This window comes from Odontesthes bonariensis, chromosome 10 (genome assembly GCF_027942865.1).
Source record: "Odontesthes bonariensis isolate fOdoBon6 chromosome 10, fOdoBon6.hap1, whole genome shotgun sequence".
NCBI lineage: Eukaryota > Metazoa > Chordata > Actinopteri > Atheriniformes > Atherinopsidae > Odontesthes > Odontesthes bonariensis.
In genome coordinates, this window is record NC_134515.1 from 21,149,383 (window position 1) to 21,168,145 (window position 18,763).

Here is an 18,763-nt window from a genome sequence, read left to right on the forward strand (position 1 = left end):
GTTTGAATGAAGTTCAAAACTTAATCACATTTTAACTACTGATTTTATCTGATTTTATCTCTTTTTTATTTAAAATTTAAATCATACTTTTTATTTCTACTGTTTTAATGTCTCTGTAAAGCACTTTGAATTGCCTTGTAGTTGAATTGTGCTATACAAATAAACTTGCCTTGCCTTGCCTAAATGCTCCCTTCCAGAGAGTTGTGATTTAAAATCAAAGAGTAGACATGGAGAAAAAACCAGCTAGGAATCAATATTGTGATCTCTGATGAAAAATTAATTTTCGGCATAACATTTTTTTATAAGATTTATAAAAACATTTTAATTTCAGAACATTTTGGTGATGACACTGAACTACTTAATCACTGTAGCGAAGACTGAACCACTTAAGAAAAAGACAGATGAAGCTACTTTAGATACAGTCACTATTTTTTTGACTCATTATAACGCATCAATGTGAAAACCTACCATGATAATAGGTCACAATATTTAGTTATATAACCACTCTAAGAACCCTGTTCTGAAACTCATCGGACATGAGAATAACAGATATGAAAGGTTGTACATAGATCCGGAGGCGGCGCAGAGGCTAAATAATGAGGAGGAGATGGGATCAGCCATCAGGATTGTCAGGGATGGACCCTCATTCTCGTCTTATCCCACGGCTGCTCAGCTGCTTATGTCATCCATATTTGCAGCCTCAGTGGACAATTTCCTATGCCAGGGGGCCTTTCAGTGCTCACAACACATCGAATGCATTAATTCTGCTACTGTGGCAGCGCTCTAGAGATCTAGGTCATGCAGTCATTTCTCTGTTTTTCTTTTTCCTCCAGCCACCTAAATACATGTAAACATTGTCCCATCCAGCTCTTGCTCACCTGACCTTGACATTCCCAGGTGATTTTCCACAGTGGTATGAGTCTGTCTGTGTAAGCCTACTATTGTGGTTCTGGGTCGTTTGTGTGCCACAGGCGTGTGTTGTCTCATGAAAACAACCCGTGAGTTAGGCTATTTATTTGTGGGTACTATAGGTATAATACGATGTTCTAGTAAATGAACAAGCTTCTGTCCATGCTCAGGGCCTACCTGCAGCTATGTGTGCATGAAACAGAAGAGAGTGTAGAGAGCAGCACGAGTGGATGAGGGAGGGTGAGCAGACTCAGGATGACAGGGAAGGGAGTAGGGTGAGAAGGGGAGAAGTGGAGAGGAGGAGGGAGGGCGCAGTGAGAGGACTGTGACGCACACTAATCGGCAATGCTCGCTGCTGATTGGCCATAGTGGCTGCCAGTCAGAGGAGCTGGGACTCAGGCGCTGCTCGAAGTGCAGATTATGAAGCGGTGCTCAACCAGCGGCAGTCTCCTCTCATTGTCTCAATGGCTGCACACGCATTCCTCCTCTGCTCCCTCGCCTTGCTGTCTGTTCTCAGCCGGCCTGGGCTCTCCTTCTCTGAGGAAGAATTTCAGCCTGGACTTATCTATGATGGAGTGCCTGAGATTCTGGATAGAAGGTAAATGAACAGAGAAGGGCTATAGGGGAGAGAGGGGAAGGGGTGGGGGGTTGGGGGCTACGGGGAGATGCATGCAGGGATGCTGATGTGCTCTCTATGGGGACTTTTTTTCCCTCCTTTGCCACACTTCCCTGCTTTCCAGCTCACCTTGGGTGTTTCTGAGAATGGTATTGTAGGTAGTGTTGATGTGTCAAAGGGTTGAGCTGCAAGGCTTTGTTTGTTTCAGTATTGGGGACCGCATCAGTCGCTGCTCATCGATCATGGACGGGGCTGTTGTCTCTGTACAGTAGTGCTGGTCTGGCAAGAGGGAACTAAATAAGGCTGGAGCAGTGGGCCTATAGGAAGGGTGTAGAAAAGGAAGAAAGGAATGAGGAGAGAAGAAAGGCGAGCAGCACGGAGGGAAGGTAAACAAGGATGGGAGAAGGAATGGAGAAGATGCTTTAAGGATTGTCTGTTGGTGTCTGTTTACTGATGCAGTCATTAGAAGGGAATTTTAGCTGGCATTGTCTGTTTGAAGCCCATGCCGTGTTGCCGGTCAAATCTAGATAAAATATTCAGGACTCACAGCAGTGTTACAGTGGCAGGACCGAGCAGGCAGCCAGGGTCTTTAGCACTGTGTTCCTGCCTGCTTACAGAGACATCACAGCAAAGACCTATAATATTGTGCCAAAGCCATGTAAGGTTCTTGAAACTATGCCATGCTTGATGGCTCACAGAATCCTCTCTGCGCATACGCTCCAAATCCATAACATGCTGCAGTTGCTGATTGAATGCTGATTATTTGTTGTCAGGAATTTAATTGTCACTGAACACTGATACACTTTGGAAGAGGAGGAAGTATTAGTACCTAGTATTAGTAGCATTAGAAATATAGTATTGCAGTCATCCCTTCATTTATTGCACATCTTTATCTTATCTGCCCGCTTGTTCTCAAGTTTTGGTCACCAGTAACTTGGCTTAAAAAATTAAAAGCATAAATTCTTATGGGTTTGCTATTTCAACTCAGTTAAAGTTTTTTAAAATCCAGACAGATCCCTGCTTTTCACTTTTGACCACAGTCTCTCTGACAGAGAAAGGGCTACATTAATTTATCCAGCGGTTTTGAGCCTATATTCGCCGGATCAAACTTTGTATGTAACTCTGCAACGGAGCCAGTCACCAGTCACCGCTCTCATTTCCAGCTCTGACTCACTCAAATATGTTGTTATATAATAGCAAACGTTCATGCCTTCAATATCAGAAGCCTTGGAGGAACATTCACTGGAAATATAGAAGGTGCAGTGAGACAGAAGACTCTACTGCTGATAGGCTTTGTGTTGCAGGAAACTGGAAGATAACAGCCAGTAACCAGATTTCCTCTGTTAGATCTTGTGGGGTTCTTTCAATACAATATGGAAGTGGATGAATATTGATAGCTTTGGTGATATTAAGGTATAAAAGACAAAAAAACAACAAAAGGAAAAATACATTTCAAGATACAATAGCAAAATGGCCAAAGTAACATTTCAGCCAACAAAAATACACTTCACAAAACCCTTTTTGGAAAATTGTGATGAGTAAAATGTTGCGATTTATTACATTTTTCTTTATATTAATGAAAGGTATCCAGAAAAATATGTCCGAGGTATGTTTATGAATATTTTCTGAGTAAATTTTACTGATGTAACCAATTTAAAGCTTTTATACTTAGTTTATCTCTGTCAAGAAAGGTTAAAGCCTATTGTGGATCATTGACTTTGCCTTTATATTCATGTAAAAATGGTAATAACAATTCTCTGTGTGTCTTGAAAGCTATGTTGCAGCGCTCACATTTTTATCAAGGCAAGGCAAATTTATTTGTATTGCACAATTTAACAACAAGGTGATTCAAAGTGCTTTCAGGCTAAAAGTATTAGCATACATATGTTGCATCAAGTCTGCATCGGTTAAGCTAAACAGGCAAACAAATAAAAGTGATGAATTAAAACAAGTTTACAATTTGCAAATGATCGTAAAACATTCCAAGCATAATACATTTTCCTATGAAAATGAATGACGTTAAAATGTGAATACAGATTAGAGGCTAAGCTGTAATTTTGGAAATGACTTCTTCACCCAACTGGACGGAATCCATCAACAGCAGAGACATAACATGGGGGGAACTCTACTGCAAGTGGAGATTTTGTGGCTGCAGCTTGTCGTTGCTTGTGGAAAATCAACAACAACAACAAAAATAAATGTTGATGCTGTTCGTGCCCTTTTTTTAAAAATTTGTTTGTCTTTTTTTTTCATTTCCTACTGTTTATCGAGACCCTTAATGGGACCTAAGTCCATTCAGTTATCAATCACATGTCGAATTAAAACTAATAATTAAAGCCAATCAGGTATCATCCAGTTCTGAACACACTTAGATGGCATTATTTACATTGACTATCTGGTGAAAAGCTCCTAATGACTGAATGGGGCTCTGAACAACAGCAGGGGAAAAATGTGTCTTCTCATATTAACACTAAGCCACTCTCAAGCTACCAATAATAATTTGAAATTATGGATTTCAAAACACCAAGTGCACACTTACTCTTGCATGCACCTTTGCTCTGTTTTCTTAAATCAGCATCAATGTTTATGTCGCAACAGCTACATCCAATACATTACATAATCGACAAGCGCTTTAGTATCTCTTAAAACTGTTTAACGCTGTCAAACATAGACTCAGATTACAGGTCAAGGTATGGTATTTGTTGTTGAAGATTATTCACTGATGTCTATTTAAAGAAAGATTTAAGGTGAAAAAACCAATAGATAATGTTAGCATTATTTGCATATTGAAATAACTATAACTACAGTCTTTACACTACAGTCTAGACACAAAAGACGGTAGGGCCGAGTATAATATTTTTTTCAGAAGATTGATCCGTGATCCCTATTTATTAAAAGGTTATAAAACCAACAGCTAATCTTAGAAATACTCATTAATCGTTTAACTTCAAACTTAATCTTTATTTTTTTGACAGACAAATTCAGTGAAATTGTCAAGTCAAAATGGAATAATCAAAGGTGTAAACATGTGTTAGAAAGCATTTAAGAGGCCAGCTCAGGTGATTTAACCGTAACCCTTTGATTTCTGAGGAGAAGGAAGATTTTCACGAGTTGAGTGCTTAACCTGAGGTCAAATTTGAGACCAATTTGCAATCAAAGCTATACTGAAATAGCAGCAAGTTTGTGACCGGCATCTTAGTAAACACCTGACACTTAATCTGCACTATTAAATCTATTATTAGGCCAGCACTTGCAAGAGTGGGATTAAGATGAGGTTTCCTGTCCTATCAGGGACACAGCAATTTACCTAATAATTACTCACATTAAAATGTGTTTTAAAAATTCCCAGCAAATTATACTGAATTTAAGATCAGGATCACCCAATAAAATAATCAATCCTGTACATGGTTACATACTATCTGGTTTAAAATGTCATTTGGGAATAAAACAGGGAAACATGAGTAGAAGAAACATGACTGGTCAAACACACAACTGATACACACTGACTCATCCTAAGCTGGGTACCCAAAATTTAATGACTTATGATCTATTTTTATTTACTATATAATACAATGAACTAAAAAGAAAAAATGTTAAACGTTGAACTCAACTTATCACTATACTACTACTGTAAGATGTAAGGTTAGGGATGGCTTAATCCTTTGTTTACGGTGTCTAAGAGCAGTTGCTCAGCACTCTGTGTTACACAGGCAAACAGGACTTGTTTACAAGTTTTGGGAGCAGCCACCACACCTTTTTTTCTGCTCAACTGTGCACAGCGGAGGTGCAGATGAGGGATGAGCTATCCATCTGTAGTCTTAATAAAGGAGGTCCAATGAAAATGTATTGATTGAGATACCAAGAGTTGCACTGTTGTTAACATTTAAAAGTCAGCACTTATCTAAAAACAACTAACAATAACATCATTGTAACGTCTTTAGGTTAATCTTGTACTGGTAACATGCATCATAGGTACATGTGTGCACAGTGGCATGTGCACATATTTATGGATGTACGGAGAGCACGGAGACACGCCAAGGAGTGGCTCTGGCTAGGCTTTGATTATGTAAAGGGCCTGCTCAGCACCCTAGCACCGTGTGACAGGCTGAACCAATGATGGGGCTGCAGCAGCCTTGGGTTGCTGACCTCGCGAAACTGGCACAGGAACAAACGGCTGAGCTTTGGTTAGCACTCACATACTCACACTCTCACAGAGTCCTGTGCTTGCTATCAGCCAGCTGAGGCCCGGTAGGTGCACAGGAGGAAGTGCGTATATATTTGCTTTAGTTTGTGTGTTTGTTAGTAACTGATGGAAGCTGCTCAATTTTAATGTCAGATATAAAATCCGTAAGGGGAGAAGGGGTATGAGATCAATAATGTCACACATATCAATGCGAGCGATTACTGAGCATAGTATCCACAATGTTACTGAGGTTTCAGTCACAACTCCCAGCTGCCAAAGGCGTTCTGGTCTTGGTAGCTCTTTTTAATATCCATGCTTACCCAGCATTTATCTGGGGGAAAAACATTACATGGGCAATGAAAGGAAAAAAGAATTTTGTTGAACCATCTTTAGCATTGATTACAGCACACATTCGCTGTGGAATTGTTTCGATGAGTCTATGCAATTTCAGAACATTCATTGTCCCCCAGACTTCCATTAATTTTTTTGGCCAAGAGCTTGTTTTGATGATGGGAGGATGGGGCTTCAGTGTAATGTCTTCTCCACCAAAGTATGGGCCAATCCATGTGTGAAAACGAAGCCTCACGCTCCCTGAACCATTCTTTCACAATTTGAGTCCAATGAATCCTGCCACTGTCATTTTGAAATAAGCCTGTGCTATCAAATAAGAAAAAAATGGTCATTTAATATATTCAGATTGTCAAATTATCCTTGGTAATAGTTTGGGCACAAACTATTGCATTAAGCCTGAGTGGTAATTTTAGATGTCGTTTTTTTTTGGGCGGGGAGGAGGGGTAATACAAGAAAAGAATTTGCATCGACTGTATACAGTCATGTGTAAGTTCACTCTCTTTCACACTCCATAATTCATTACCATCATCAGGAACCATCTGAGCAGCAGTAACTTGTAGTAAATTTGATGTTGTACTTTCTGTATGATGCTGTCAGACTCTCACATCATTGTGGGAGAAATTGTGATCCTCCCTTCTCTATACTGGTGCTTGAGTTCATTGATATTTTCAGGCATACATTTATGTGCAGCCATTTTTACGTCTTACCACAGTATTTAATCAGGCTGATGTGTGGACTTTCACGTTAACACACATGCACACGGGCAGACACGTCACGGGGAGTCTTGGATTAGCCAATAATGATGCTGACGCTGAAATTGGCAGATGTACACCAGGACGTCGGCCGAAGAGCTTTCATGGAGGGAACGACAGTATAGTACTTTCCCGCTGATCACTAACTCATTCGCATTCTACAGACGTCATCATGCAACCATCATTATACGTTCAAATGGATCTAGGCTTAATTCTAATCACTTTGATTTCCTGCCAAGGACCACCTGATTAATACACAGCGGTGTTATGGGGGACCTGAAACTACAATGAAACAACAGTCTGCATTTATTTGCTATGTGTGTTGGATTGCATGAATTTGTCTTACCTCTGTTCCCACGTATAAAACCATCCAATTTCTAATTCAAGTTTTGATTTACTTGAAAGGTTTTCAGAGGTCAGTACAGATGCATTATTAAGTAGAACTGTCCAAACTGTTGAGTGTTTTGACATCATTCTTTAATCTCTCACCTTGTTCAGGGCCATTGTCACTCTGTATTTGGACTCAAATGGACCTGGCCTGGCCTTACAGCTAATCCTAATCCATCTGGCACCAAACTACACAATACTGCCCAGGTGGAAACTGCACCATACGGGTAGATAACTGCTCCAGGCTGCAGGCACTGATATTCCTGGCGACCTACTCTGAAACTGTAACTTCCAAGGCTACAGAGAAAGAACCTGCTAATTCCAAATGTGTTCATAGTGGCCATATTTAATTTTATTACGAAACGCTGGTTGCGGTTGTTCTTCAAAGAAACTTTAACTACAGTAAAAAGGGCTCTGCCACCAGAGCCTGGGTTCTTCATTTAAGAGAAACATTATGCGACTGACCGACAGCAACTGACTATCAAGTATTTAGGCTTCAGTCAATCTTTTAGAAAAGTCTTTCCAATAAGAGTGCAGCTTTAGTTTTTCCCAAAAGGTAATAGCATAGCATTGACAAATTTAGCTCTTTGCAGACATTGCTTTTGTTGGGTTGAAGAAATTCAAAACATGACTTATGACCAAAGCCAAGAAAGAGACTAAGTTGATGCCTGCTGACATGACAAACGAACGTTAATTGTCTTTCCCAGCCCCGCAGGGATTAGTGTTTACCTTTAACAAGCTCATTATAACTGGCTGTTGTGCGGGGATTAGGGAGCCAGCCCAAATGATCAAACAGGCCAGGTCAGGACGGGGGCCACCTTGTCAGTCTATTGGATGGACCGTAACTAGAAGCACAACTGGCCATGGGGGTGCTGCATTATGTTTGTGATTAGACAGTTAAAAAGGGATCAGGATTAGCCTCAAGAAGTCTAGGCTATGTGGGGTTTAGTTTGAGACTGAGAGCAGGACATCTGGAAAGACATGTGAAGAACAAGGAAAGGGTTTGTCCTGTGTTACACGTGTATGATGTGGGTCAATGATGTGGGATATCCACTCATTCTACCAGCAACAGGTTGTTGGTTCTGTGCAACCACAATGCTCTTTTGAAGTTTGTGCACAAAGTTTGTAAGTTGAAGAGTTTGGGACATTCAGGGCCATTGCCAGACCTTCAGTTTGCACCTGTTGAGGTAGTCCAGTGTTATCCTACTTTGGAAGCCCACCTCCTCATCTTTTACAGATGGTATCATGTTTACCTCATTATTTTCTGGTATTTAATCGAATGTACAATCAAACGATTTTTGTGTGTGAAAAAGTTGCAAGACAGGTGCAAAGTTGGAGAGATGACAAAATACCTTTTTCTTTTTCTCCAAACATACTTTTGTCCTTTGAGGTCAAACGGTTCTCCTGGAACACTTTATCAGTTCACACAAGTTGTTCCAAAAGTGCATCAGAATTTTTAGATTTTCATTTGTAAACTTCAAGCAGGGAATTTTGTGGTGTAAACAAGGGAAAGAATTTGCCTCTGAAAACTCTGTCTTGAAGTCCATCCATCCATCCATCCATTTTCTATACCTGCTTAATCCTGCCTTGAAGTCATATTTGTGCAAATGTGGAACGAGGATTGACGAGTACTGTCACCTCACAGCAAAAAGATTTTGGTTTTTAGTCCCATCTTGGGCCTTTCTGTGCGGTGTTTGTATGTTCTCCCTGTGCATATGTGGGCTCTCTCCAGGTATTCTGGCTTCCTCTCACAGTCCGAAACAAGCATGTTTGGTTGACTAGTTATTCTAAATTGACCGTAGGAGTGAGTGAGAGCGTGCATGGTTGTTTGTCTTTTTTGTCTCTGCGTTGGCCCTGTGATGTCCAGGGTGTACGCATGGCGTGCCCTGTGCAAATACAAGTTCACCAAACCTCATTAACCTTCTTAACATTTCCTTTTAATACCTAATTACTCTCTCAGATGTATTTTGTACAAAATTACCAATAAACTGATTTTTGTTTTTTTGTCCTTGTGTGTTTTCTGTAGCTGTTCACAAATAATTTCCCAGCACAGAAACGATGAATCTTGTTTACTTTGTGTTACATTATTCAGGAAAATGAAACATTTCTAACATTTTCCTGAATCTTTTATTAATCTCTTTGTTGTTTCTTCTTTTTTTTTTCCACAGCAAAGATAACTCCCATCAAGCAACAAGAGTGACATCACGTAAGTAACAAATCTGGGGTGACACGAGCCCTGATTCAATCAAACCTGCCTTGGTAATTTTGACACTGATGTGTTGGATAGACCTGACAAACGCATTTGATTCCTAAAGCTGGAGACATCTTTGCTGCATTGTAATTTAATCAGTTTTTTAACAAAGACATAAAAAAAATATATAAAAATCCTCAAATATATGGAGACAAAAGATGTTTCTGGAACAAGACAAACAGTGTTTGTAAACACTGAATAGCAGCGTAACTGTGAAATAAACTGCTGATGAGTCAGTACAATGACGCAAAACCACTGGAAATAGATATGAGCCTGAGCAATGAGGTGCAATGAGCTCTTTGCTCTTCATGTGTATGTGCATGCAGTATGTGTGCAGCGTCTTTGAAATCATCTGAACTTGTGTGATTATGTTGCAGTCTGCAATGCAGTATTGTAAGCAGCTTCATATGAATAATGATAGAATCAGTCATGACTATGTTATGTGTTTCAGGTAAAGATGGAGAGTATGGCTTAGAAAGTGAAGAGGTTTTTCTTAAGCCTGAGGATGAAAACCCGCTCAGGAGAATACTGCAGGTACAGTCTCTCTGTTCTTTCCTCACTGTCTCAACCATCAGCCTCTATCTTAGCCCTCACACATAAATACACATGCGGTGAAACACACTGGGATGCACACAAACAAAACTGAGCATGCTCACTCAGCCGCACTGTGTGACCTTGGATGCAGGAATAATGTTGGTCTCATATTCACCAGAGGTAAAAGATCTTTGCCACCCACATACAGGACCACTGTGACTGAAGATTCAGTGAAACTCGACAGTGTGCTTTCCCAACTGATGCATCTAGACACAGTTATATGTGTTCGATATAGATTGAGTGACACCTAGAATGATCATTTTCCACTCTACTGTACAGTGCATTCGTCATCTCAGTCACCACGACCTACTTGCTTAAGTATTATTCAAATACTTTCCATTTAACTGAAAAAAAACCCAGTAATCCTCACATGGTCACTGTGGCTACACCTTAACAAGTATTCAAAATTAATACCCTCCAGTGAGATGAAGCCTTTAAGTAAAGAGATTAAAAAGCTACAGGGGGTAGTCTCTGTGTGGCTGCACAGCAATACCAGTGCTGTGTAACAGCCACAACTGTCTCTTTCTGCAGTTGCGGCTCAAGCGGTGGCTGAAACACTGAACTTTACACATAACTGACATTTTATGATCACGGTGGCAAGCTTAAAAGAAATGAAATATCACAGCATGAATTAAAGGGAAGCAGACTAGCATGCAGGATAAAGATTTGGAGGCCGTTGATGTGCATGTATATTACAGTGGCTGTGTAACCAGCAGTGAGGTATCGATATTTTTCACAGCAGACATTTTGACTTTAAGTTTTGGGACAAGCAAATGTGTATTAATGAGGGCTACTCTCGACTTGGAAGCAGTTCTGTTTTTGTATCTGCAACCAGCATGCACTGGTGCAAAGATGGAATGCAGCTCTCATTAATACATTTGAGCTTAATACTATATGCTTTTGTATTTGTTTATATATTAGAATCCATACTGTCATCACAATTTTGAACAGTACCACATATCGGATGTCTTCCTAGTCTGGTGCTGCCCTAGTCTGGAATTTGATGATGCAAGTAGTTTCTTTGAAGTGTCTGAACTATTCAACTGTATTTATATCAGTTAAGTTAACGTTGTGATGATAGATGTAAAGCATCTTGAGTCATCAGGCATATGCGCATGAACAAAGGCATTGTTTTTGTACTGTCAGATTGGCTCACATTAGCTAATACACTTGCAAACACTGCAGTACTCCCCTTGTTTCTCATTACAAGATGTGGCATGTTGACAAGTCTTCAAGGTCGCCAAAAAATCATCAGGCCATAAATGTTTAAAAAAAAAAAATTTTGAATAAAATAATAATAATTATATGCCCTCTACAGGTCATTCAAAGAATACAAAAACTACAGTATACTCATACTTTGCTTGCTCCTGAACTAAATTCCTTTTTTTTTCATATATTTGCAGCCTTTCAAATGGCATCATCCTGGGATGTCTCTCAGTAAAAGGAAGCTTCTTCAGTCTCTGATGGGGCCTTATGGCCCACTCAGTGTGTCTTACAATGGGAAGACTTGCATTCTGTTTAAGGCAAAGCGCCTGGCAATCCGCTACAGAAACCATACGTTTATTGATCTGACTGAGAGAGTCTTCAACCCTAGCTCACCTGTGGACACTAAAGGCTCCATCTGCACAAAGGACAAAGCTACGTAAGTCACGGAGAACAAATTGTTGCTTGTGCAGACAGCCCACTCATCAACAGTATAGTTACAGCCCAGACAAGAAGACAGAAATAGAATTATATTAGAAAATGCTTCGCTCAATATTTAGAAAACATTAGAAATCTTATGTATTTCCTACATCTTCTGAGTGACATATTTTAAAATGTTTGGTTTTGCTCCACCACAGGCTTTCATTAAGGTTTGGTGATGTAGAGGACTTGCGAGGTCTAGTAATCAGGTAAAATGAACATCAATTTTTTACTAACAAAAATCTTAAAAAGACAGGATATCTAACCCAAGAACCTTCATTTATCACATCAAGGCCAATTGTAGAACGCTTGCAAGTGCATACGTGTGACTAACTGCAGTCTCGTCTAACAGGCTTCAAATGTCCAACACCTTTTATGAGGCAGCAGGTCAAAACTGGTTCACACTAGACAGCGTTCACATCCACTACAACTGGACCCAGGAGGCTACGTTCAACGCCAGCAAGGTCTACGCTCCTGCTACTTCATCTTACCATTGCCAGCACGTCAGCAGTCTTCACAAATATGACACCCTGCTAGTACCCAGCTCCCACACTGACACATCTGCAAACTGGCACATCACTTTCACTGAGTTCCAGGTACACTATTGCACAAGGGGCACAGCCTTTGTTGTTTAACTCCCCTAATGTCTGCATGTTCACTGTTACTCCATAGTTTTGTTTCCCTATTTTCCTATATGTATGCATGTGGCTGTACATATGCCAGCTATTTTGTTTTGTGTTTGGTCTGTTTGGCTGTCAACCAGTCAGTCAGTCAGTCTGTCTGCCTTCTGTTTGGCAGTCTGTCAATCTGTCTGTACAGTATTTGTTTAGCCATCTACTAGAGTGTCTCAACCTGTCCATCTGTCGGGTGTTTCTGTGCTTGGTAAGCCTAGTAACAGCAAGTTGTCCTCTTTAATTTGGCCTAATCTCATCTTCTGCTTGCTCTTTGCTCCTCCAGATCCAGGCCTTCAATGTGCAGTCTGACAAGTTTGCGTCAGCCAGTGACTGTGCTACTTTCTTGACGCCAGCCATCCTGATGGGCTTGGTGACATCTTTAATCCTGCTCCTCGTCTTAGCCTATGCCCTGCACATGGTAGTACACCTGAAGCATATTGACCGCTATGAGGAGCACAAAGCCACTGTGTACTTCCCCCGCAGTCCAGAGGCAGAGTTACCAGACAAAAACAGTCTGTGAAGGAGAATGAGGAACTGGAGGATGATGGAGAACAGAGGGGGGAAGAGAAACCCGAGAAGCAAGCCTAAAGGGAGAACAAGTGACTGCAAGAGTGAAAAAGTATCTTCCACTGAATCTTTGTTCAACAAAATGACAACTTTGCCTGTTCATGTGAAAACCTAAGTCTTAACTACTTTAAGTATATGCAGACCGTGGCTGGATACTTTTTCTTCTTTCCTTTATGACCTGCATCTCCCTTGGATGTCCAAACCTCTCCCAGAGATGTCTCATTGCCCTTATGTCAAAGGTCAGTGGCACCCCTGGGGCCATGAAGGGTAACAGCACATACAGGTCTTTACCCCAGCCAGCCGTTAAAACAAGAAGCTTGCAACTGTAGCTAATACAGCTAACTCAGATGCTCCAGCTTAAATGTGTGTATTACATGGCTCACAAGTGTCATTTAACAAGCATCCATTATGAACATTGTCTTTAAAGCTTTCATTACAGTATACTTTGTCTAATACTGTTGCAAGATCTGTAAAATTCAAACAGCCAGTTTTATAACTGAGATAGCCTTATTAGCTGCATGCCCCAAAAGGCTGGTCTATCTGGGCTAGCACAGTGTTTCCTAATTATAAGGATCAGGAGGGGTCTTGCTGGAGTTTCAGCTTAAAATAATCAGATATGGCACAAAGTGAAAGGAGCTGGAGAAGCCTTTGAGAGCATGCAAGGGGAAATGTTGGGAACCACTGGTCTAGCATCTGGCTGGAGTGAATGGATCAACACTACTGGCCCTTCAAACCCTCTGGCTTCTCTCGCCCACCCTCTGAACAAGACTCCTGCTTGGGACTGAACTGTGAAATGACCTTTTACAGACCACCCAGAGAAATTTGGGGGGGGGGGGGGTCCTATAAATTAGCACAACATCCGTTAGTTGCAAATGCACTAACAACAGACTATAAAAGACTATACAATGAACTATGCTGCACACGATGGCCTGTTTGAGGGCATGGCAGAAATGAGAGTTTTGGGATGCAATGACTCATCTGAGTCAATTGTCAGAACAAGGGAGGCCGTTGGTCCTCTATCAACAAAACTGGAACTGACTGCCAAAGTGAAGCGATTAAGAAGTTGCCATAACATATGGTGAGACACAAAATGAGACGATGTAAAAAAAAAAAGAAAAAAAAAAAGAAAACTAACCATTGTACAAAACAAGAAAAAATGCATTCATGTACAGAAGTGTCACTCTGCTGAGGTCTTTTTTTTATATTTGGTGTAATCATCAAATACTATTAGGTACAGGTTGACTATGCTAATCCTCATAACCCAAAGGATATACAAAGCTGTAGATACATTAAGATCTCTATACGATCATAGCTGTTTACTATCTTTAAATTCTGCACAACTAATAAACATAGGTGCAACTGTGCTACAAGGATTGGTTAACGTATCAATGCTTATAATTTTTTCTACAAAGGGTTGACATGTTACATTGTCTATTTGTTTTAAGCTGGGCCAGACAATGTAAAGTCCAGTTTCATCTGTAACTGTAAATTACAGTGCAAATTCTTACCATAGATGGACAATACTATGGAATGCAGTCCAATCACAGGGACTTATAGTTGCCATTATTATTTCAGAAGCCACACTAGCAGCAGCAACAGCATCAGTAAGTCATTGCTTCTGATAAAAAAAAAAAAACCAAAACACTCAGCATGACAGTAAATAGATATCTTAACATTCGATATGGCAGTTCTGTCAGTCTGTAGCAGTGTGAAATGTGTTCTTTGGTCATAAATGTATCCTACAAACTACGAATTGATTGGAGGCAGTTTGTCCAATGATCTACTGATGTAGATGGAATAATAAATGGTATTCTGAGGAAAAGGTCTGCTGTCTTTATATGTTAAGTATTAGGCTACACTCAAATTACACATTCATCTAGGTTTTCCATGCCAGAGCAATCTATCAAACCATAGCATTTTGACCTGTTACAGTAAATTAAACAGAATTGGAATTGGTGATGACTCCATCCCAGTGAATGCCAGGAAGCTGTGACAATGACAACAGCATGCACAGAAACAGCAACTCCCTTGCGTGGAAAGCAGCCATCATTACAATGCATTTGTGCTGTTTCGACTGTAACAAGTCACAGTGTCTGCCACCGAGGTTTATTGCATAATGCAGTTCTAAATATTTTGATCATGTTTAGTGTTACAGCTTTCCAATCCAGTGTTCTGGGCACTGCTGCTATCTCTTTCCCCCTCCTGAGTGCCATCTGCTCTTTCCTCTCACCTCTCTCTGACCAGCACCTCTGACTGGTTGGGAGTTTACCTGACAACAACTGTACAATCCAATCATGCGCATGCATGTCTCTTAAGAAGTCTTAACTGTGTGCAAGAAAGTGTAATCTCAAACCAGACAACCTGTGTCATCTCTTGCCTGCTGGTGATGTCATCTGTGTTACTTTCAATTCGAATTCCGTTTGAGATAAGATGAGACTGAATAAAATGTTTTAACATACAGCATTTGCCCTGGGCAAGACTTACACCGACCATTTTGCCTCTTTATTTTAGGCTGAAAACAATCTTTAAGAACACATTACCCTCAGATACTATCATCATCCGCCAGTTTCTATGTTTGCAGCATTACCTTTCAGACAATGATTGAATCAATACTGCAGATAGGTCATTCACAGACATACTGTATACTGACCTCTTGTGGCAAGAAGTGGTACAACAAGTAGCAGCGTTTCCAATGAGCCTATAATAATTAAAATCATTGGTATGAAAAATTACAATTTTTACTTACAAATCAATAATGTAGTTGCGGGATGCTACAAGCTCAAGCTTCCTCCCAAACAACATGGCTATAGGTAACGTAAAAGTTGTGCAGCAGGCAGTAGCCTATAAGCTTGCTTATTTGCCATTTGGAATTTGGAATTTGCCATTTACTTGCCATTGTTTGTCTGGCAGCTTTAATTATGAACTCGTCAACCAAAACTGTCTTTAAAATTGCTTTTCAAAAAGAAACAATTTTGATAATTGTTGGAATCATGTAAAAATACCAACATGTTCTAAATATGGAAATTTACTGCCTTCCCATTCAGTCATTTTTATACATTAGTGAGTTACAGTAGTGAGGACTGAATTTTCGCAAACCAAACAATCATTTAGTACAGAAAATACTCACCAGGTCAGTCCATAATCTAAGTCATTATTTGTGGGTTTGTATGTGTAATGCATGAGTATTAGTAATCCACTGATATAATGGGGGTGATTTTTGCTATTAGCACCTTATTGCTATTGCACTTTCCTAATAATGCTTATTAGGAATGCGTAATGTTACATCATGGCAGAACTTTTATTTTATTTTATTTATCTTTTTTTTTTGCTGAGCCTTGCTCTGCCCTAAATGGAGTTATTAATAATGTCTACTTTTCTGTGTAACATGCCCACCACTGCCCCTTTGATAGCACTGAAGAAACTTTAAAAAACTGAATTATAACAAAGAGATTTCTTTTTTTATGTTTTTTTTTTTTTTTTTTTTACAGCTATTAAAATTGCAAAATGGGGACATCTGGTGGTTGAATCCCCTGTGATGTGTTTAAATGATTGGACTGAATCTGAGCCTATGATCAAACAGACTACTAAAGATCTACTAAAGACTGCTGTCACTGTCGCTACACCGTTCAAAAGCATCAACTATCAAAAGAGATGACATTCGGGGAATACTAATAAAAAGGTTATCCTCTGAAAAATGCACTCAAAATTCCCAAATATCTTTATGTATACTTGTAGAGTACCTCTCAATCAAGACACCATAGACATCAATTGGAATGGACCCAAGAAAGTTTGAGGTAAAGTTCATATCGCATGTTATCTCAGCTTGAGCTTGTGATCTGGTCTTTAATTACCCCCATCAACGCTCTTTTTGGATGTTTGTGGAAATCAGTTAGGTACAGTCGGAACTCATTCAGTTGCAGTGTGACGACACATATGTACATTTCCGATACCCACTTCCATCCGGGTCAGTGTTGCTGTGGGGCTGAAGCCCATTTCAGAAATCATAGGGCGTAGAAAGTAGGGTAAGGAGGACATTTAAACTCGACACAGCGAGGCCCTCGGTCATTCTTCGAGCTGGAAACCTTGCCATGACACAATGTTGCTTTCTCTCTCTCAAAAATGCAAACTAGAGGGCCCAGCATGCTGTTGACGACTAAACTCCACTTTGCTTTTATTTGTGCAGGTGTATAATTCTAGACTCGTGAAAACACAGCCGGGCTTTTCCCATTACTATGTGTCAGTGTGGGTTCGATAAACTGTAGTTCCCTCTCTTTCCTGGTCCTTATATGAACCTTTTCATTAACTGTCATAAATATGAAATTTAGATCCATCAATGACAAATAGACTAAAAGTTTTATAGTTGCAGTTAGTCCGCCCTAAGTATTTGGCCTAGTTTACAACAATGATGAGTTGTTCAGAAGCAGCATTTGCTATTCTTTATTTAGCAAACACTATATCTGTAATGAAGCTATTTTCTGTTTAAAAGTGAACAAGAATGAACTGGCCCTCTCTCCACTTCTTAATCCCTGATGGAATTTATAGTAGGGTAGAGACAATTAAAATGATGGTGCTTCCACAGGTTCTCTTTTTATTTCAAGCACTTTCCATTTCAGTACCACCAACATTTTTTAGAACTTGGAATAAAAAATTTGCAGATTTTATCTGGAATGGCAAAAAACATAGCATTAAATATGAGATATTAACTCAACCAAAAGAAGAGGGAGGTTTAGGGGTTCCACATGTACAAAAGTACTATTTCGCAGCACAAAAACTAACAATAATGAATTGGATGGGAGAAGAATCTGGAATAAAATGGATTAATATTGAGAAAGAACTGTCGAATGGGTTACTTGGCTCTTTACCTTTCCTTAAAAAAGTGACACAAAAACAATATCTACTCACATTTTGTATTAGAAACACAACAAAGACTTGGAGACAATTATGCCATCATTTAAAAATTCATAGCGAAAGCGTAAAGCTAAGAAAAATGAGATATGACCCAGATTTTAAAGCACAAAAAGATGATAGCATTTTAGACGCTTGGGCAAACACAGGATTGACCGTTTTTGCACAAGTTTTTGATAAAAACATAGTAGTTTCATTTCAAACTCTTGCAGAGAGATATGGTCTACCACAAAAACACTTTTTCAAATATCTACAGGTTAGGAGCTATATTCAACAAAAGGCTGAAGGAAACAAATTATGTTTTAATTTTTTTGTTAGAAAATAGAAACAAAAGTAGAAAGAGGAGGTGGTCTGGCGAAGGCCTACAAAATAATACAAAGAATGACAAAAATGAAGTGCAATGCAAAAGAAAAATGGGAGAATGAATTTATTATAAATATTACAGATAGTTCCTGGAGAGAATCATGGAAAGATAATTTCAAAACAACTCAGTCAAAATGCTGGAAGGAGTTTGGCTGGAAATTTAACCAAAGATTTTTTATGCTGCCTAAACAATGTGCTCATATTTCAGGAGCTGACATAAAATGTTGGCGAGGATGCCGAGAAGAAGGTACGCATACACACATACTCCTTACATGCTCTTTAACAAAACCTTTTTGGGAGGAGGTAAGGCGAGCTATTACATATATTTTTGATCTTAAACAACCTTTAACACCAGTAAACATACTAGGCATCGACCTACCAAATAAGATAAAAAGAATATACCGTAAACTTTTTCATCTTCTAAGACTTACTGCACTAAAGCAAATTACAAGACTATGGAAACAAAGTAAACAACCAGAGGTTCAGCTATGGTATAAAACAATAGAAAGTGTTCTGGAAATGGAAAAA

General features: G+C 39.6%; 1 protein-coding gene across 1 annotated transcript; it reads left to right on the forward strand.

Annotated features, from left to right (window-relative positions):
- Positions 1 to 1,306: 1,306 nt before the first annotated feature.
- Positions 1,307 to 14,097, forward strand: atp6ap1lb (ATPase H+ transporting accessory protein 1 like b). Its single transcript, XM_075475693.1, has 7 exons — positions 1,307 to 1,507; positions 9,367 to 9,404; positions 9,901 to 9,983; positions 11,447 to 11,685; positions 11,885 to 11,935; positions 12,079 to 12,322; positions 12,684 to 14,097. The coding sequence occupies exons 1-7, from the start codon at positions 1,374 to 1,376 to the stop codon at positions 12,918 to 12,920; spliced, it is 1,026 nt and encodes a 341-aa protein (XP_075331808.1). The 5' UTR covers positions 1,307 to 1,373; the 3' UTR covers positions 12,921 to 14,097.
- The last annotated feature ends 4,666 nt before the right edge of the window (positions 14,098 to 18,763 follow it).

Coding starts and splice junctions, on each gene's coding strand:
- atp6ap1lb (XM_075475693.1), top strand. CDS start 1,374: ATGGCTGCACACGCATTCCTCCTCTGCTCCCTCGCCTTGCTGTCTGTT. Junction 9,984..11,446: donor CGCTCAGGAGAATACTGCAG/GTACAGTCTCTC, acceptor ATATATTTGCAG/CCTTTCAAATGGCATCATCC. Junction 12,323..12,683: donor TCACTTTCACTGAGTTCCAG/GTACACTATTGC, acceptor TTGCTCCTCCAG/ATCCAGGCCTTCAATGTGCA.